The 23232-nt window shown below is 36.2% G+C and overlaps 1 protein-coding gene across 1 annotated transcript in view; it reads right to left on the reverse strand.

Moving 5' to 3' along the window:
* Positions 1–23232, reverse strand: part of LOC118281894 (solute carrier family 35 member C2) — a 73708-nt gene that overhangs the window by 12923 nt on the left and 37553 nt on the right. The window contains exon 3 of the mRNA XM_035603074.2: positions 7589–7841. Within this exon, the coding sequence (XP_035458967.2) occupies positions 7589–7841 (253 nt within the window). The remainder of the gene's footprint in view (positions 1–7588; positions 7842–23232) is intronic.

Raw genomic sequence — 23232 nt, forward strand, 5'->3', positions numbered from 1 at the left:
GCTTATTCATCATTCTATTCAAACAAATTCTTTATTACGATGTCACCGTACCCACACTCGGAGAATTTTTTATAATGATTATATAAATTATCATAATATAAGTGCACTGCCAACTGCCTCTTTAACTTGCTATTCGGTTGGGCTATGTAGGTGACTTTTGTTCCTTTGCCGCTGGGGCATAAAGTCGTTTAAAAAGCTTATATGTAGGTAAGTACGTACAAAAGTCTTGGAAACTTGTGAGTGTGTGGAGAATTGCGATACATATCTTACATATCTTCTATAGACATTAAAATTTCAAAGGACAGTTATATAAGAAACATAAGGTTTCATCTGCAAACTTCGCGCCGCATTGGCAACGTGCTGACTGCTGCAGTAAGCAAAACAATAATCGTATAACTGTCGAGCAAAGCAATTTTGAATCGTTTCTGATGATTGGACAATGTGAAGCCGAGAGAGAAGGCTACTTCTTATCTATCAGTCACGTAAACAAAGTCGCAGGCGCAAGCTAAGTATATTTAAAGATGGTTGTAAAAAAACTAACTTTATAATCCATTGATACACGTGTCTTGTTATGGTTTTGAAACCACAAGGTAAAAATAAATACTCGAACAAAAACAAAGGGCAGGAGACAAAAAGTATAACGTGCGGGAGATTTATTTTTATTTTTAATGTTGCCACATCGTAGCTACGTTACGTACCTACTTTCATTATAGTCTGCAAATTACTCGTGCGTGATATTCTATTATAAGTATAGGTAACGTAGGGAATCGACACCATGGACATCACATGGACCGGAGCCCAACCACAAGGACAGACATGTCAAACACTATAAGCTAGTCACATTGTTGTTTACGAGGGCGATGTTAATTCATAAAGTTAAGTTTAAAGCTATTTGTAGTCCGCGACCTAAATCGGGTCTTTGAGAAATCTCGACCTGTATTCTATAGAAACTGCAATCAAGGCGTACGTGTAACGAGCGGAGTCAACAGGCACATTAACTACGTTCTCAACCCACCTGTACAAAGTTTAGAAATAAAAATATCCAAATTTATTACCTATTTTGAAAAAAAAAAGTGTTTCTCAAATGAAAAACACTTTAAACCGTACATTAAATTATGTACGGTTTAAAAACTCCCTTTACAATCAAAATTTTTTACATTATCATATTTTAAAATAAAGGTGTTGTTTCATTTTTATAAGGTATAATTCTAAAATCTACCTATGTTTCTCTTGTAGACTACCAACCTTTTTTTACAGGGTAACCATATTTTTTCTAACCTACCTTCATCAAAAATAAATAACAATCTGTAAAGATTATCATAGGCAATATAGATATAGTGATAACTTAGAACTACCTCATAAAAATAATATAGAAAAAATATGACTAAACTAAAAAAAAATACAGTATTTACAAATATCACCTACTCATTGTCCATTGTCTCTGCCTACCCCCATGGGACAGAGGTGAGGTTATGTATGTGTATGTACCACCTGCCTATATAAATGAACCTCTATCGATTTTGATTCTGTGATAACTCGGTTCGGTTCAAAATTCAAATAGATTGAACCCGTTGACGTCATTTCACTGACTACTTACAAAGGCGTATGTCAATAACTATAGTATTACACAACCTACAAAGACTATCCAAGAACGAATACCAGCCACTAGATGTTAGCAACAAAATGAACGATTGATTTTTAGGGAACAGAGAGTCAAGTTCCCTAAGAAAAGGAGGATCCTCCGACCAGGCGAGGTGTTCAGGCTGGCGGGCTTTCTGCCCAACTGTTGTTCGTTGGGATTTTCTATCCGTGTTAATACGCATATAAACTTCATATGTGCGATGCAGGATATTTATGACGTCATCCGTTGATTGGTTCGTAGATAGTCTATGTGCGACTTCTGTCATCTGTTACTTGTCACTTGTCAGTGTCGCCACAGATTAATCATCACCATCATCAACAACTGCCTGTGGCCACTGCTGAACAAGGCCTCTTCTCGCACGGTGAAGAGATTTTAGCATTAATCACCACGCTTGCTCAATTCGGGTTCGCGTCATCAAATACTAACGAAATTATTTTACCTATTTGATTTGATAACACTGGTCTACAAATTATGACTTAAAAAAAGTATTCTTCGAGCAAAGTAGTTTTTTTTATTTATCTTCACATGCTGGTAACGAAAACAATAATTATTTAGATAAATTAGTTTCCATTTATTAGAAATGATATGATGTACCTGTAGCACACGGATTGCAGCAGAAATGTGGAACCCAGCTTTTGTTCTGGTGTGATATGTCTTTGTTAAAGTAGTAAGAATAGGCTTTTTATCATAGGCGATATAGCACACCTTTGTTTACTAAATATCACCTCTCCGCAAATGTAACAAAAATTGTCGGGATTATTCACACATTTCCGAGACATTATGTTATAAAATAATTTTTAGTTTCACTTTTTTTTCACTTTTAGCACATTTATTATTCAGTAATACAGAACAGAGCACTAAAGTACGATATTTTTAACATTTGATGCCAACTAACAAAGTTAATCATAAAATTAGGGAGATATGAGGTATCTTGAAAACTTAAACTAATAAATTACTTTTACTTATCAAATCGTATTAATCGTAATCGTATTTCGTATTTTGCAAATATAAGCCGCCATGGAGTGAGCGGCAATGTGTAAATAATCTTACTTTCCATAATAGCGACAGTATTTAAGTATTTATAGTAACGTGCACAAGGATGGGCGCAATTAAAAAATATATGCTTATTGGCACATAAGCCTACCTTGATCGATTTTGGATTCCGTCAGGGTCGCCAGGAATAAACAGTTAATAAATATCACATTGTACATGGTGGGTATAGGTGCTATTATACTAAACTTTACTTTGTGCCGGTTGCTTATCGAATGCCTCGACAGTAACTTTGTTTTTATATTCTACGTGACACGAGGAGTCGGTGACGGTATTGTATAATTTAGGAACACCCTACATTTTAATATGGATGTTTTTTTAGGCCGGTCGCCCGGTAGGTTTTCCGAAGCCCAAATTCTACTTAAATTCTTCATACAACCTAGACATAACCATATTTTTAAATAAGTCTATTCTGTGTGGGTGCCTATTTCACAAAGTGAATGAACAATTCGAACTTCATGAATAGCATTGATAGTTTGCGCTAGGCGATGATGATGAATTAATTAGTCAGTCAGAACATGTTTTTTTTTACAGTAATAAATATAATCAGAGACCCTACGCTACTTTCTACTTGGGATTGGAAATACCACATTACTTCGCCGTAATTGGGAGCTTCATACTCGGAAACGAAAACAAATAAACGTAGGTAACTCGAAATTCACAAACACGGTAATATTGAAACAAATCTCAGTGCTAATGAGCGATGAAGTTGTATTTAGTTTTTTGCTATCAAAGCAACGGCAAAGCAGAAATATTTAACTAAAGGGTTATTAGCAGAGAGTTTGCAGGCAAACAAAAATGCGCCGCGGCGCATGCTATGCACGGGCACGCGTCGCATTTTATTTGCGTGTATTCCTTGTTTGACAACGTTTCCACTGGAGTACACGAATATTACCCACAACTATATATACAGCATGGCACGGTGCACGGAGAGGCTACGCACGAGGTAGGAGGTGTATGACTGACAACTTGCGTTGCGATAAGTGAGCTGTACATAGCCGTGGGTCATAATCGGGTAGTCCAGTAGAAACGTACACCCACGTTGACAGCGTTGAGCTATGTAACCACATATTCGAGCAAGACACGCGTGTATTAATGACGTCAGTTCATGCGTAGCCTCTCCGTGGGTTGCAGTGGACACAACCACATACACTTTCTTACAAAGCGAAGCTTAATACACGTGCGTATATATTAAGTTATATTAAGTCTATCTTTATTATATGCTTATTAATTATAATTATATTTATTATATTTGTTTGCTTCCATTCATAAATTATTTATTACATTTATATATTATATTTATTTTATTTATTTATTGTTGTATTTAATATACAATATTGAGCTCGCAACAGAGGTAAACCCACCGATATAAACCCACCTAATAGCCCATGTCTAAGTCTATTGGTCAAATACTCCAACGTCACTTAATTTTAAGACGCTCTCAAATATAGTTCTGTGCCTACAAATTCTTTGTAAATGACAGAGATAGCACGAGATTTAACTACAGCTTAAAATTGATTAGCATTTCTGTATTAGGGCGTATGTCTATCTAATAGCAGAAATTAGCAGTTTTCACCAACCATCCCTACACCACCTCTCTTCTATCTTACTTAGGGGCCAAGTATCATGTAAAGCTATAATAAAAAAAAATGATTTGTTAAAAATAATCAAATAAGTAGGTACAGAAAAACTTCTCGAGCGACTTCATTGAGCGCACGAGTTGACTATTATTGCCTGTTCGATGTCGCGTACACACCACGCGTATACTTTATTGATTTCTCCATATTCAGTCATGTCATTTATAATTTACCTAAATATCTTATTTCAGCATCCTTGTGATAAAGTCTGTCTATGCCTGCCTTCGAGGTCACCCCTATCCTAAATATTCCGATGCCGTTCTATTAACCTTTATATTATTTCTCGATCACAAGTCATCTCATCAAAAATCGCACTCTTTTTCAATATAAGTATAGAACAGACGCAATTAAAATACTGAAGCCAGAACGCCACCTCCATGTGCGCAAACAACACGCGTCACCACGCAAATTGTTGAAAGGCTGCGCTGTATAAATTATGTGGATTATGTAAATTGATGTAGTCCACCATGTGTGTGCTGAATGGCTCGACGGGGGTAACCAAGTAAACGCTTGTCACACGTCATTGGACATAAATGTACGTAAACAACGTAAGATATCATCACATAGTACAATAGGTACATCAATGTCCATAGGGACTTCGGAGCAGGTCTAGTTAGGTCTCGGTGTCCCTTATCGGTGCTGAAGGTGGCTACCGCGGTGGTTTTGGCGAGGTAAAAATCCCACACTCCCTAATCTTTCTCCCCAAAAAGCTAGGCGCCTGCAGAAGGTTTCCCCCGTCGTCAAAAAAATGTACATCAGTATGGGAGAGCCATGCTTTGGCACTAATGGGTCGGCTCGACTGGAGTGATATCACGGCCTCATTGAAAACCAACGTGAAACACGCTTGCGTTGTGTGAAGGTACCAGAGGCCCAATTACCCTTCATCCCAATCTTCTCAATCCCCGATTCTTTAACAACCCTTAAATTTCGAATCCTCAAAAGGCCAGCAACGCACTTGTAACGCCTCTGGTGTTTCGTGTGTTCATGGGCGGCCGGCTTACACCGTAAAAAACAGTTTATTCTTTTTATAAGTTGAGTCCTAGTTCAACAAAATATCGTATCTAAACTACACGTATTTATGCAGGGATGAACCTATTGACACACACAAATGTTACATCTATTATTATATGAATTATATCTAGGTATACCATTGAAATTCATCGGACATATAATAATTCCAGTTTCAAAACTACAATAGGTACATGATTTACTGCATTGATATACGAGAAATGTTTATAGGTATATCAATCTAGAATTTAAAAAAATATTCCAATACAATATTTGCGAATGGGGAATCAAAAATTGCTCTTTTTTTCGGCGTAGCCCGGACGGGACGCGGTTTAGTCTGTTACCCTATACTATGAACCGTGCATTTAGTCTGTTACACTATACATACTATGGACCGTGAAACAAACGTGGTCTAGATCTCGATCTAGCCCGGATGGAATCGGTTAATGCACTGTGTAACATAAATGATTCATACAAAATGTATGTAACAGATTAACTCCGTGTTCCGACTAGATCACGTCCACTGCTTACCCCAATCACGGCCCGCTCTAATGATAATCATACCTCCTTGCCACCATTCGACCGATGCGACGTTTTTTTTTGTATAATGGGCTGACGTTTGGCCGCTATCTCGCCTGATGGTAAGTGATGATGCGTGGATTTCAAAAATCGAATTAAACATCACAATTTTGAAATAGAAGCCAATCCCAACGATTATTTCTAGAAGAGGTACTTATATTTTGCACTTGTACTCAAGTCCCTACATATGCGTAAAAGACATGTAATAAACAAAATGCACTCCGTTTCCTCACTACCCCGTGCCCGAGGGAGAACAATCCAACACGATCAGAAAGAGGTCAGGCGCAGAACCAACGGTTTTACGACATTTTCAAACATAAAACAGCTGCAATTTGAGATTCCAGATGTTCTAGTGTGTAGGTGAAGCTATAATATTGTGTTTTAAAGAAAATCTGTCTGCAATCTGTCTGACTTAGTAGTTGTATTAGAATAATAGACCCTATGCTTATATAGGTAGGTATATTACGTCTCCTGACTTTTTTTTAGTCTACAGTCGACTGAATGTTAATAATGTTCTAGTTATTTTCCGAGAAAGAACTGCATACAACGAACAAATTTATTATTCAACGATTTTTGGAAATGGTAGTGGCCACGAATAACACCCAGTCCGGTGATAAGTTAATCCTTCGAGAGGATTAACTGATACAAAATAATAAAACAGTAACACGTCGAACTCAAGTTTTAAAATAGACATGGAAAAAGCATCGCGTCTGCGAAACTGAATATAAATAAAATAAAATAATGTTCCGCTCAATCCGGATTAAAACGCATGGGTGCACCGAACGTGTGTAAATAAACCTAGCACAGACTACCTACGAATGAATATTAATCATGTTTTCTGCACCGCCCTGATCTGAATATTGGAAAATATGAGATTCTCAATGTAAACTTTAATAAGCTTTGAGCTCAATAGATGGCAGTAATAGCAGAAAGTCTTAAGTTATTAATCTAAAATACTTACTTGATTTCTTCATTTTGCAACCTACTAAGCAGATCGTAGGAAAGGAAAACGAATAAATGTAATTAGCTAATGCTTTTAAATGGAATCCTGTCGAACAAAAACTAAATAATGAATCTATTAGCAACTTACCTGCGTTTCAAACCAAATTCCACATTGGAAGAGCAGCTTTAGACAGCTTTAAAGGGAATTAAAAAGTTGTTCGGTTGCCTCGGTAGCTTAGCTTCAACATTCTATTCGACATTTCAAATTATTCAGCCCGGCAAGTTGGGCGGTAAACAACAAAGTACGCGAGCGTGGCTCAGCTAGGGCACAAACCTTATCTTCAAAGAGTTTGTTCCTTTTTATGCCTTTTTACTTAATGTACAGGCAAACACTAAAAGGCTAGGATGATCAATAACTTATTTATGTAGATGCGTGTAACTACTTTTACCTCCGTTAAATGTTCCTATGTTACGTCCGAAACGATCTGAGAGTGGATCTCCAGCCCCCAGATAAAACTCCCTTTTTCTTAAGGAGCAAATGAGGGGGTATCAATGGCGTTATATGTGCTAATGGAACGGTAAACTAGCTACTTCTAACTTAGATTTCTGCGTCAGCATTTGTATGATGAGCCTTTAAAGAGTAAGTATTTTTCATCTAATGATTGGTCAGCTCATTTAATGGGAACTACCGAGGCTTCCTACAATGAAAATTAACAAACAGACACCTTACCTTCAAACATGATAGTGAATGGCAGGAGCGACACGAACATCCAGGGCTGTACGTGGAATACCATGTCGACCGGGTTGTGGAGACCCAGCTTGGACTTTTGCATCAGCAGCTGCGCGAATGTCCATCGCAGGCCGGCCGCGAAAGACGCGATGAGCAGGAAGTTGAAGCCAAGCAGGTTGAATTGCGTGGCCTTATACGTGAACATGATGAGGCCCGCTGAGATCATCAGCACGATGCCCACGAGAGACCACGACTGCGAAACAAATAAAGAATTTAAGTCATTTTTTACTATCTATACTATTATTATGTTTGTTCTTTACATAATCTCGGGACCACAGGGTCCCGGACCTTTGGAAGGCGTACGAGGGGCCGAAGCCAACTCGCAGAGGCCCGTTGAACAATTTTAATCTAAATGTAAAGGGACATCAGCCGGCGATTATCCCTGTATGCACTATGGAAGTACACCAAAGGACAATCCCCGGTTGATGCAGGACTATTGCGAGATATGGTAAAAGGAAATGATAGGGATATGGGTGTGGGTGGCTGTGGAATAGTTAACCGGTTAACTATGGGGACTATGGCCCCTGCCCCTGACCAATATTGAAAAATACGGATAAACAGGCAGGGGGTGACTCGCAAACTCAATAGTGGGCCCCCTGAAACGGCCGCTAGCATGTAGCGACAAGGGAAGCAACATCCGTTGAGCTGCTTGAGGAAGGGGGGGCATCCCACGGCTATCAGAGCAATCCCGGAAGTACGGTCAAGACCCCTACCAGCATCTTATTGGGATACATCCTTCCCCCAAGTGGAGTTGAAGGCAACTCCACTCTTGCGATCTCCACTCAAACCAGCCGGTTAAGGCAAGAATGAGGCAGGAGAGGCCGCTCCGGATAGTCACGAGTACTAACCGGAGTTAAAAAGTAGGGCCTCTCCAGGGAGTCAGGTCCGTGGGGTCGCCACTGCCCAACAGCTCGCCACAAGCTGCCTTGCGGACCTATTATTATTACTATTATAAAGCTGAAGAGTTTGATTGTTTGTTTGTTTGTTTGTTTGTTTGAACCCGCTAATCTCCGGAACTACTGGTCCGGTTTGAATAATTCTTTTTGTGTTCGGTAGTGCATTTATCGAGGTAGGCTATAAGCTATAAAACATCACGCTATGACCAATAGGAGCCAAGCAGAGAGGGGGCAACCGCGCGGGAGTGGCTAGTTACTCATAATTTTATTATAACTTTCGTGAGACGTACTAAATTAATTATTAGGTTATCGGTTTCCTCACGTAACTGTTTGACGAGGAACTCGATTAGTTTCAAACCATGGTAGAGGCTCATATTCTTGAGCTGCATTCCACGACACACGACGTGCCGAATGTCGCGCTGCTGCTAACAGTAGCTCCAGTTGTCAAACAGTTATGTGATTAAGCCTATAGCATAATAATTTGCTATAACATATTGAGCAAATCTACATTGTATTCTTCTCGAGAAAAACTGGCCAGGTTTAGTTAGTGTTACATTTCATTTGTCGAATAAGTACACGAATAACGATCAACGAATAATAACAACAATTACACATCCTTTTTTAATTATTAGTACCAAATAAACATAAGCGAAATAATGCACGCGATGTATTTGCGTTTCCAAAAGCGATAAAAGTTATGCCACATCGAACGAAACATGAAAATGACGGGTTTAAAAATTAACACAGTCATTCAGTACTTAGTGTTTCGTGTTGTTTGATGTAATATCTAGTACCATGATCTATGGTAACATTGCATGACCGTACAGGCAAGACCTTGACTCACATGTGCTACTCACACGACATCCATTCCGATACAAACACAGATGACGACTTTATTCCCAAATAAATCTGCTGCACATATTTTTTTATAACGCCACGCCTTTACGTCTCCGAAGGGGTAGGCAGAGGTGCACATGGCATGTAATGCCAATGTAACCAACACAGAAAAAAGCCCAGTAATACTTCGCCTGGGAATCGAATCCGAGACCCCTTGCCCGACAGTCGCAGTTGTAACCACTCGGCCGATACGCAGTCCTCTGCACATAAATACAATAGTAAATAAAATTATTGTTGTATTTCATATTTTGCTCTAAGATATCCAATACTACCTAGAGAGGTAAGATTGATAATTTCGAAAAACGACATTTCAATACTTTTTCTGAAACTGGTCACCTCCAGACTGTATTATTTTATTGTCCCTAAGGTTATCTCTTCGTTCTCCTTGACTGAATATTGGTGTTACATTATTCTCACATAATTGAACCAACAAAACAATGTAACCAAGAATTGTGTTGTGAACTTGATTGAAAAATAGTAACCTATGGAGTTTCTTGCTCATTCTTCTCATTAGGAATCTACACTTTAGAACGAGCAAATAGCTTCACTAGAGGACGGACCGACAGACACACATTTTTTATATTACATATAATATTTGTTTTGACCTTCAATAATGCCTTCCCGGTCTATTTAAAATAATTAATTTTGACTTTGACTTTGAAAAGAGGATTAGTACTCTTCTCTCGCTATAAGATCGTCATACGATCCTAGTCATCTTCATTTATGCAGAACTCAACTGCCTAAATGCTAAAAGAGTTATTAATATCCATAGTCTAAATAATTGAGTATGGTTTGCCGGGTTATGCTGCCTAAATAAACCAAACAATAAACTATTCAGAATCAAATTGAATAATTGAAATATTTATCAGTTGCAGCATAAGAGTGCCTTCCCGGTCTATTTGAAATGCATAATTTTCATTTTAACTTTGACGACTCGAAACCTTCATAATCCTTTAATTACGACCACCAAAACTGCATTGAGGCATTAAGTACATATAAAGACATAGGCTTTATAAAAAAACTCGATCTTTAGTAAGTAAAACGTATAAAACGTACGTTACATAATATGTTACAAATAACAGACCGCTAGGCGACAGTCAGTCATTATAAATGAAGCGCCTACTTCCACAACTATCCATTAAGTATTTACACGGCTTTGTTGATCGAGTGATCGCTAGCACAGACGTTAACACTTCAAGGTATACAATACCAGTGTAAACTGACCGTAGCATGTACTGAAAGATCATAGAAACCGAGACCATGGTAAACTGGTTTGTACAACTCCATGTGTAGCCGCGAGTATCAAACATAAGTAACTATGTATCTATAACATGTGTTTGCGTAGATTATAGATTGGAATTTGATTCTGTGTCCATTGAGCTATAATAGGCTAAATACCGGTAACAATCGGAATTGTAATTGGGAATTAACTAATTGATGGCATCGTTGCTCTAATAGTCGTATACACCGAGTTGTATATTGATCATAATGATATTGAAGCATACAGCTATGTCCATAGTCCATACATATGACAGTACAAGAAAAAAATCTAAAGTTTAGGTTCTTATACAATTTTTATAGGTTCCAGTAACACTTTATTGATTCTGAGCCGACACGTGGTCGCTAGTGTTAGCTAGTTGTTATTCACTTAGCCATAACGAGGTCCCATTACTTCATAATAAATAGCAAGACTGATAGCCCACGATATTTCATTCGTTTCAAATAAAAGTTAACTACGGTAGAAAGTTTAACGAAACGAGTCATAGATGGCGGTACGCGACTCAAAACGAGAGCTTGACTCAATTTGCGTACCAAGGGTCGTGTGTTTAAATACTTCTGAGAACACTAGTTATAGTATTCTATGTAGATTATATGACTTTTTTTATCTAATGGAGTAAACAGAGGTGCACATAAGTAAATGTATCACTCCCATTTTGCCACTCATCGAGTCACAAACATGGGACCAATTCTCAACCACAGGACGTTAAAATACCCTTTGCTCGATAGATGGCATTAAACCATAATAATGCTCGAATGGCAGAATTAGTTTACTTTTGTGCAGTACCCGAGTATTTCTATCAAAGCCGATAATACGCCGTATTACTAGAATCAGGAAACTCAACCTCAGACTAATCCTTAATCAGCAGTCGTGGTTGGGATCTTTCCACTGCTACTAATGAGGTAGTACCGTAGTTACTTCATTAACAATATAAAAGTTAAAAAGCCATAAAATCCTATCTCCACAAAACTAAGATAGAACATATATTAGTATTAAAACGTAATAACATAAAGGATCCCACATTATGTCCAACTTTCCAATTCCAAAGAATAAACAGGTAGGTCAGTCACCTCATTACAAACTATTTCTACTACAAATGTTTAGAATTATAATTCAAAGAGATTCAATTTGTAAATTTTCTCTTAACATTGAAATGCAGGGTTTCCCACAATTTTGAATAAGTAAAGATTCAAAAGAATTACGGTAAATGAGAAACTGTCCTTTTATACATATTATAGTCAGTTAAGAGAAATTTCATGTTTACATTTACTGTTTGTATTTGTCTATTTTTTTTTCTATTCCACCTAATATAATTAATGAGAAATTTGTCTTTCTTTCACGTTGTAGCGGTAGATACATTATGTACTATGGTGGCCAGCCATATACTGCAATTTTAGTTTTCATTTTACAGCGAACTTAAAAAAATATCTAAGCGTATCAAAGCAAAGAAGTAACTATTTATTTGCTGCCGTACTCAGAGTTTACTGGTTCCTTAACTTTAAGGACTCTAAGGAATAGTTTAAGTAATCAATAAATGTCAAACCATCAACCATGTTAAATGTTAAACCATCTTGTCAGATAAACAGCTCATACTACGAGTATTATTGCACGATTGCCCCCAGTATACTAATTAGTCTAAGGCAGTGGTTCCCAACCGGTGGGCCGTAGAAGGCAATATTATGATCCGTGAAATAAGAAATATACACAAGACCAATAAAAAACAATACCTAATAAAAAAACACGAGTATAGCTTAAATAAAATTCATGTCACAACTAAGAAGATCAACTGATTTCCATAATTAAAGAGTTACTATATTTATGCCTCAGTGAAAAACGTAGGAGACAGAATGATTGAAGCCAAAAGGTACAAAAAGAGATTGCACAACTGGGAGAAGCCTAGTCATGAAGCATCACGGAAATTTGAATAAAAAGTAAATGGGTACTATATGTAAGCTGTTATTCTTGCTTCCAGTACCTAATAGGTATGGCAGAAACGACTAAAAGCACGGACGTTTGTTGTAGATTTCACAAAGTCTGTGCAACAAACTATGATGTTACAATCATATTGCCAAAGACCATGCTCGCAAAGTATGTGATGGGCAGACTGATCGCATTGCAGCTCCACTGGTGAACATTGGCACCATGGTGAATCATCAAGTTTAAATGAGAACAAATAAATTAAGGTTTACTTAATGTACGTCACGTGGGAGAAGAGACATGTCACTCGTATGAGGAAATATCGTGAAAATTTCCCTTACCAACAAAAACGAAAACCGAACAAAGTGATGATTATGAGCCCACTCCTACGGAACCTGTATTTAAACTCGCTGTACCGATCCCTAAGTACAGTTAAGCTTATTACGGTAGCTCTTAATGGAAAAGTTATCGTATTGTTATGATATACCTACATATTTTTATTCAAAATTTCTCATGATAAACACAATGAGTTTTCCTTACTTATTATATTTGTAAGCATAAATAATTTTATGAGGGCGCGGTGTCGGCCACTCGTGGAGCAAATCGGATTTCGGTAACTAAGTACAACTCACGCAAAGCCATTGTAGCTGATAACAATACCCATTCATAAAATATTTTATAAAACGTTCCATATAAACATTCGTATTTAAAGTTAGTAGCCATGTAGCAATCGCAAGCTGCTGAGCACCACAATTTAGATTAAAGCTAATAACTTCTAAGGCTTTGATGGTACTTATACAATCGAAACTTCATAGAAAGTCCGGATTCATAATTGAATAATATTTAATCAAAACGTCCATTGTCAAAGCATAGGAATGCAAACTAGAAATCGAGCACTAGACAGATTGCAATATGTTTGAGTATCTAACTGTAAAAAAACTAAAAGGGGAAATGTCCATCCCTTTGTTTGATGATTTACACCCGACACCCTTGTCCACCACTTCAGCGGGGAACAACAGACAGAAATGTTTGTACAAAGCAATATTCGCGTTATTGGACATAATTGAATAAAGCATACATCTCGATCGAGCACCACTCGTAGAGAACAACACGATTAAATTTTAACAGAGACATTCACGAATGTGTTCTGGGTACATTCTCGCTTGCACCATGGATTTGTCCACTTAATTACCAATTGATTTAATTATGTATCGATAGCCGGTCGCTGCAATTAGTTCAACAATACACTCGAACGTTCATGTATCAAAAGCTTATTCTGCTGAATTAAAATCAGATTAAGCGTGTTTATTTGATTCGCAATTTGTGCCAACGGAGGTATTTCATATTGTACGCGGAGTGTTTTGGTCTTTTGAAGTTGCGGTTGCTGGAACTACTCGTATATATTACACAGTCGCAAAACATGTCATAGCATGGGCTCGAAATTGAATATTTAGGACAAATTCAATAATTAACAAAACTATACTTTGGGCCGATTTGTCGCAAGCAAGAAGTCTCGTGACGAGAACATGGGTCAAGCAAAGTGATTACATGATTTTCGATTTAAGAAATTTTTAGTTTTATGATATGGAGTTAAGAATTGTGGCTTTTGTATGATATGGTAATAGGTTCGCCCTCTACCACATGGGACTCAACAACATTCAAAGAATTAGACCCGTTTGTCTAATTCTTTTACTGTTAACCACACTAGACACAGAGCAATAAGTATCTATTTAAATTCCTTTGTTTATTTTCGTTGTAATTTAATGAGGTAGAGATAATCATAAAAGCTTAGCTTAACTATATGCACTTGAAGCCTATTCAGCTAATAATAATGCAACTTCATTCGCATTGCATCTACCAATGTGATATACGCATGCTTTTCATGCATTTACAATGAGGGGCACAAAACGCATAGCCGAAAGTAGACACACTAGATGTCAGAAACTGAAAGGCCTGGATGTTCCTTAAACTGGGTAAAGTGAACACTAAGCATTAAGATATTTTTTTACGAAAATCCTACGAAATCGAGAAACTATGGGTTTGTTAGCGGGCAGAACGCAGAAACTAATCACATTTTTTTTAATGAAAATCAATCGCAGAGCAAGGTAATATAACAGGTACGAGTAACAATATAAATAACGCTTGCTATAGACTTATGCGAAGATAATGGAATACACACTAATCTATTCAAGTAAATACAAAAATTATGTCAAACCTATACACAAGCTTTTCTATACACATGAATTGTGTAGCCGTTATGCAATTTGTCTAGGAGATTCAAAGGAATCGGAAATTTCAGTTCAGAACTACGTAAAATATACATATAATAGGGTTGATGACTTATTTTTAATTTAATTTCTTACAGAAACAAATAGTTTCGAAGATATAGTGATTTGAAATATCGCGTGACGTCACTTCTAGGTACGTTTTATGACTAAGACATTCTCGGAAATGATGTATTTGCTCCCACTCCTAAAGTTTAATTCATTTTATATGAAAATAAAAAAATACCTGTCCAATACTTTTTCATTATCGAACGAAAAATTTATTTAGTCCGTCAACTAAATAAATTTTTAATTTTCATACTTCGTCACCATCCCTATTACCTCTGTTTATATTCTATCCATTCATACACGTTGTATAAATGAAACCCAAAATCTATGGAATATATTCGAGTATTAACATGGTATTAATTGGCAGGGCATTCTATTCATCAGTGGCCATTGAAAAAGGATTTCGATGTAATAATATGGGAGATTTTAGTATAATTAATTGAAACCGGGACTGTGCCCAATCTGAATACTTACAGCTGCTAATTATGAAATGTGTCTACATAATAACCATTCAGGTTTTAATCTGTGAATAACGTGGTAATGTATGTGAAATAACCCATTATTATAATTGAATTATTAATATGTAGATATACCATTAGTAATAACTAATGTATCGTGTGTCGTATGTATTACATATATTATTTTCTATTATTGATATTGTTCATATATACATTATACAGTAAAATATTTTGTCATTTATTGCGTAAAATTATATTTATGTGCGAGACTTTAATCCATCGTGTAGTAACCGTGGCCATCACGATGCCATTTTATATAAGTACTATACCTAATACTCAAACGTTACTCAATTTTAAGACGGTCTCAAAACTACTTTTGTCCCTATCAATTCTTTATAAAATGACAGAAATAGCACTATATTTAAGTACAACTTAAATTTGAGTAGTATTTCAGTATTCGGACTTATGTCCATTGGTTTTTTCAGTGAGACATACTTAGAAGACTAGTTGCTTAATTAAGATCAAATGTCCTAAACGAACCTTTAAAATACCAAAGTAGATACAATCATAAGATAGATGTATATCTCGATAATTAAGTCAAAACCGACAAGATAGTAACTGGATCAGACTGATAATGAAATTACAAGCACTAGGTTGTAAATACGTCTAGTCTAGACGTAACTGAAATCTGTAATTATAACCACACGCGTGTATACGCAATAAGTCTACATAGATACCTATTATACACACGATTACACATGAAGCTATGCAAACCAGTACAAACTGAACGTTCGGTGTGCGGAAAGATCATGGGTTTAAGTAGGTTGATGTTACCAATAGATACTTAGAGATTGATACGTGATCATGAATCAAGTACAAAGAGGTGATGCCATAATGTGATTGTGCACTGTGACACAAAATCGACCCGCCCTATAGTATTAAGCGCCTGTCTCACCACCTTCATATAAGTGCCCGATAAACTTATATGACAGATAGTGCATAAATATTACGTTCTTAAATCAAAGTTAACTGATACATAGCGGTTATCCAGACATTGTGTGACAAGACCTAAAAGTAATTAAAACCGTGTAGATAGGAGTACTAAGGGGGAGGCCGTGAAGTGAACGTCTCTCGGCTGATGATGATGATGAGATAGGTCATAAGCGCTCAGAAATTGGTTCATTAAAATGTAGTTGTAAGTAAGTATTTTTTTGAGGCAAAGTTTTTATAATATGGGACTGCCAGATGAAAAATAGAGAGTGGCATGGTTTGTAACATCCCGCGCTCCCCGTAAAGTGTCACGCATTATGTTAAAGGGAACTCCACTTATGACATCTCCTCTTTGTATTCGCTCCATGGTACTGATTATTCCTTACGAGTGCACTTGGGCGAGTTGGAGCAGTAACCGCTACGTAATCAAGTGCTCCCAAGTGCAACTGCTGAGCAAGGGCTCGATTCCCGACAACTATTGATACGGATACGGATTTGGGCTTGAGTAGTTTCTAACTAATCAAAGTTGAAGTGTTAAATACGATAACTTTCTATAGATTTTGGTATATTATAGAACATGTGACGCCATACTCGTATAAGCTAAAAAAATACGAAAACTGTACCGTAAAAAAGTTTATAATCAAATCAATCAGTGCAAATGCGTATATTTTAAATAATTTGTACGTATCCAAATCAAAAATAAATTGTATTATAAAAACATTTTTGACGGCGAAAACGTTTTAACAGTATTTATTACGTGTAACACAATTTGGTAAAAAGCAAATGTCACATTTCCATTGCATATCTCTGCATACATATTACGCGCTTATAACATTGATAGTTGATACATGATTACAATTCCATCACTATCCAATAAAGGGGTGCAGTGTTGCGTTATAATTTACCAATCAAATTAGTCCTTAATACAGTGCCAACCAGTTATAGGATGAAGGCGCGATGTTTCGAATGCAGTTACGAATTACACAAACATGATTAGAGGACTCAGATTAAAGGGATCAGTGTGCCGTTGTGTTGCCAATCAAACGGCTAAATATCCTTTACACGATTAATTATGTTACAAAATAGTATCGACTGCAGCGTTAGCGCGTCGGCTGTGCAACTGGCTACCGTGCAACGTGTAGAGGGTTTGAGTCCCACACGGTGCAACTCTTAGTGTGATTTCACAAATTTTTGTGTGTGTATATGAACTTTTATGTTTATAAACGCACCGTACACCGACAAACGTAGGAGAAAATTCTAGTGTAGGAAAAAGGTTTTTTATTTTAACGCAAATTAAAAAAAGAATGAACACTTCTTAAGAGGCGGCTGCCTTAATGTGCCTCCTCTATAAAAGAGGCGTTTACCATAATCGCAACGCTTGGCAAGACGGTTGGAAATCGCAGTTAATAGTAACTAGTCATATCATAAAATTAACAACCTATAACCGACCACTGCTGACCAAACGCTTCTTCTCACACGTAGGAAGTTTCACCACATCACCACGCTTACTCAACGCGGACTAGGGATTTCAAACTTATAATTAAAAATTATAAGTCCAGCTTTATTCACGATGTTTTCCTTCACCGTTAGTCGGTGGTGTCTAAATATTCTGAGAGAGTACATATAACTAGGAAAAGTTCATATTGGTACTTTATCGTTGGTAGGTTACGGACTCGCACCCTCATGCATGAGAAGCGGGCGTCTTAAGCCTCCGGGCCACAACGACACGTGTCGAGCTACAGATATATATAAGAAAATAATAGTCCTATTGTATTATGCGTAAACAATAGCTAGTATGTAGCTAATTAGTAATTTTACCTAATACGCATATATCATTAACATTTCAACTTTACCTGAATCATAATATCGAATAGCAATTAAATGTCGAGCTATCAATAAAGTGGTAAGCTATTGTAAATTACAATGATGTGATACACTGTCATTAGAATAGAGCAGCTACTAACGCAATTAGAAAAAAATATACTTTTCAATTGTGTCGTATTGTCCTTATTAAAAGTCCCTATATTTACTTAATAAAAGTTTGTAGAAGTATAAATATTTATAAATTTAAGAGTATTTAGATCACGATCAAACGAACCTAGGCTCTTTCATTATGTAGCTTTTAGTATTAAAACCACCCACGTTGTAAAGACAAATCGTTGTTTAAGTAACTTGGCAACAAATACCTATGTGACAACGACTTAGAAACAAAATCCTCGCAAATAAAGTGGGAGGCGGGACACGTGTAGACACAATAAATAGGTAAAACAATAATGTTTAATTAATCTCGTATTACACACCAATAACAAACAAACAAATCAAACAAACAATTATATCTATTTTCGTATTAGTGAAATCTAATACCCACATCATTTTCGTACTTGGTCAATCGGTGGCAAGCATGGTATTCGAATAACAGATTTTCTGGAAAATTTCTTATTATTTTTTTTTGTTTTCAATGATCTTTATTAGTATCATGGAGTATGGAATAGCCTACGGTGCAAGACAACTGGCTCACTCTCAACCGTAGAACTACATACCGTATTTATAAAAACATAACCCTCCTTCTGGCGCAGTCGGGTAAAAATCATGCTAACTTTTAATGTACCGGTAAACTATGGCAACTTTACCGGGCCCTTGGCAACTTTACCATACTATAGGTATTCGGTATAAACTCATTTATCTAAAAATCTACCCATTAGAATTCTGTTTTGTAATAGTAGTATTTTTTAGACATTAAAAAGGAAATATTTTCTATATTTTGCGTAGACGCAAGACTGCTATTATGCCAGTAATGGCCGTCACAGTGTAGTGCGTGAAAATGTGCTAAAAGTTAGTAGTTCCTAAATTGTGCTCACAGAGCCTTAATTATTTGTCACAGGTGAGTGAAATTTTGATCTTGTATGTATAATATAGTTGGGATTACTGTTGTAATGTCAGCAATTGCTTTTTCTTTAATTTATTGATAAATAATCGCTTCGGTAATGTTGACACAGGTTAGGTAAAGTTGCCACGGCCTGCTTTGTGGCAACTTTACCTACAGTTAGGGTTGGCAATAAATGTTTTTTTCTTGTTTGTGTGTATGTAACCATTTTCGAATACCTAAATTTCCCAGCATAATAGTGAATATCCTGGATGACAAGTTATAATGTATTTAATAATACCTTTTGTTTTAGAGCCAAAATGGCTCACATGAAACAAAACCGCAGAAAACTCGGAGCTAGACAATATAAAAAGTATACGGAAGTGATGTTAAAATTAGTTATGGAGATAGTGAAGTCAAAAAATTAAAAAGTCAAAAGATTAAACATTATTTTGTAGCCTTTTTTACAATTTTAAACATAAATACTTAAAATTTTAGAACTTAATTTAGTTTAAAAGGGAACAATATTTATGTCAGATATTTATGCTTTTTTTTACTTTAGGTTTAAGGTTTAATAATTTTTTTTTTAAATATACATGTCATAAAAATAATTCTCATTTTTTGACAACCCCGAGCGTAACAAATTATTTGTATGTAAATTACGATGAAACCCGTGGCAACTGTCCCGAACGTCTTTGTAGCCGTTATCTTTATAGATTTCCTCATATTGTTTGCATTATAATACGAAGAGGTCCTAGATGAAGCCCTCAGTACCTCACCAACTCTTTAATATGCAATACACGATGAATACGGCGCGTAGGTAAAGTTGCCAAAAATTTGGTATCTTTACCCATGTTGTTTTTTCTTTACTACGCCTAAAGTAAGCGTTTGTATATAATGACGATTACGGTAAAGTGAGCCAGATAGACTACAATTCTAAATATATAGTTTTGGTTTCTATGCGTCTTATGGTTAAAAATATATTTCGATGTTTGTTCCAAAATATGGTAAAGTTGCCATGTTTTACGGTACATCTCTCCCATGAAGCAAATACAAATGGCTCCACCCTTTTATTCGATACATAAAACTTTTTCCATTACTGGTTACAAAAATAGATAGTTATATTTAGCAGCAGTGTGTCAGATACACAGAGAATTAATACCGCACCCGCATGAATGAAGAATTAAATTGTTTTGTGAGATGCATGCATCGGACAGGTGAATTTCCTGTAAGGGTAACCGCATACATACAATTTTCGGTTCAATTAAACGCTCAATTTATGATATTGTTTGCCTATTGCCTATTTGCCTTATTGGGCCTAAATAGCCAATCAACGATTACTTTTATTCTAGTGAAAATTTTATGTTAACACCTTGTACTCTTCTACTTTTACCAAGGACAGTTTATTAAGAAACAAAAAAAAATATAAAGTTAAATTCATCGAATAAACAGATCTCCAAAATCTTTACATTAAGATCGATTCCAGACATTCGTCATATGAAGCCTTTGTTAAAAAAGCACCAGAAACTTTTGGAAAAATCGGTTAGTAATATTGACTGTTAGTCAGTTAATCAGTAAAGTACTTGTGACTTCACTTGATACGGAAGAAGTAGACTAGTTTAGTAAGTTTTCTTTAGGGGGGGTATCTTAGGCGAGGCGAGAAAGAATGTCCGACTCTTACTGACTAAAAACCACCCCGTTCCTACTCCTGCTTTTCGAGTCGAAACCCCGGTAAACCCGCTAAGTAGTCCGCAGCTCCGATAGTTTAGTAGGTACTCTCTAGTCGATGTAGCAGTTGTATGTATGCGCTAGGCTTTACTATTGCTCCCTACATATTAACTGCAACTGCAACTGACAGCTGTCTAGTTCGTCAGATAAAAAATAAAGCTGAATTTTTAAAATTAATATTATTTACCTATCAGTGAAAAAAACAGCATGTCGGCAAAAATTGCTAGCTATTTTTTAATTGACGGCGATTGAACATGTTTGCTGATAAATTATACGAATTAGGCAGCTGAACGATTTTATTTGAGAGTTTTTGATGCAATTTATTTATTTATCTATGTATTTATGTGTATATGTGCAGTTGTCTACCTTTCGTTGTAACATTACCTTCACTCATATAACTGATACATAAATAAGCTATATAATTTATTTAACTAATGAAGGCTTGTGTTTTGACCTTAAAAATAAAATTAAGGCGTAAATTAAAGAAAAGTTTCATCATCTTTAGGACTATGAATATAATTATTTAGAAATTATCAGAAATGTTTACAAAGCAGGAATATTTATACTAATATTTGCAAGTTTAGAGTACTATTTATCAGTTGTTCAGTTCCTAAGAGAAATACCGGAAAAGTGTGTATTTGTAAACTCGGATGCAATCAACATTGTGTAAAAAAATAGATAGACGTTTAAACAAAAAACAAAATGCTTGTTAGATTAATCACAGATTTGTGAAGCGTAAACTGAAGGCTACAGACGCCTTGGACGATTCACGCCATTTGAACTCCCAAGGTGAACTTACCCAAGGTTAGACATACAGTATAAAAGTGCAGTAATTTGTACAAATTTGTTTGTATTGAAACAACTTGTCCTTGAAAGTAAAAGATCGGTAAGTATATTTGACGATGTTTTACTTTACCAAGCTATAGTTACTGAATGGAATTTGATGAAGCATAGATACTGCAAATAAACCACGATGAAATGATACGATGTAGTTTTTATGCCTCGGTCGGAAACAAGCAGGTACGGTAGGTACCTACTTCAGTAACAAAAAACACTTCCAGAACTGCAAAAACGGATTTTCGGAAACACGACGAGATCGTGTCGTGACTTCGCATAATACATAATGTATAGTTTGTACATTATCTAAACCTAACTAATATTATAAAATTATGTGAAAGTTTGTGAGAATATGTTTGTTACTGAATTATTTTTTTAACATAATTTTTTTCATATATTATTCTATATAATCTGAAATAAGTAGCTGCTGAAAGAAACTACTCTTAATATACTATGGACTTAAAAAAGCACTAACTAAAGTAACAATTGCTATAACAATCCTGAATCCCCACGTACCAAAACAGTATAATAAAAGATATTGATATCTTCTCATTTACCGTGAAATTACCATCAAAAACGGTAATGTCAGAGGCAAAGGATAAAGGTGTGCATAAAGACTATTCAAGAGGAAGGCTAGAAGGATAGAAACAGAATGACAAAAGCGCGACACCAGGCCAAACGCTTAGTAAACGATTAACAATTAACCGTAGGGGGAGGATCCATGATACAGGACTCAGGACTACTCAATCCCCTTCATATTTGCATGTCAAACATCCTTAACATTCTGCAAATTCGAAATTTTAGTAAAGTGGGACAGATCGCCGCATCAGAGGGTCGCATTAACCTATTTTCATAATCTTCGAAGACATGCCGTAAAGCATTGTTGAAGCTGTGTATTAAAGATTTTAACCCGATTCCTGAGCAATGTTATGTTTTCTCACGAAGATAAACTTCTTAAAATAACGTATACCCTCTATTTAATTCACGAAAAAGTAAAAATGAAACAATCTCATAACAGGGAAAACTGTAGGCCAATTTAACAATAGAACGCCAAAATTGATTCAGTAAGGGTGAGCCGTTTGGCGTGCAGCGGGCATGATTGCAATTATATAGGTATTTTGCTCCACCGAAACCCCTCGGCCGTCAGTCACGCATACGATACGGTTGACCGACGAGGCAGTCACTATCCCATCACCTGTACATACCCGAAAATCGATGAATCTGCTAGCTTTGTAGCCAACTAACTACTGGCAGTAACGTTTGTGAACAAAATCAATGAAAACAGTTTTTAAAACTGCTAAAGAAATGAATTGATTTATTGAATGTTAACATTTTTTTTTAAATCAGTGTTACTTAATGTCTGGCGTCTCTAAAATCGTGTGGCAT

This window comes from Spodoptera frugiperda, chromosome 25 (genome assembly GCF_023101765.2).
Source record: "Spodoptera frugiperda isolate SF20-4 chromosome 25, AGI-APGP_CSIRO_Sfru_2.0, whole genome shotgun sequence".
In the NCBI taxonomy this organism is placed as follows: Eukaryota; Metazoa; Arthropoda; class Insecta; order Lepidoptera; family Noctuidae; genus Spodoptera; species Spodoptera frugiperda.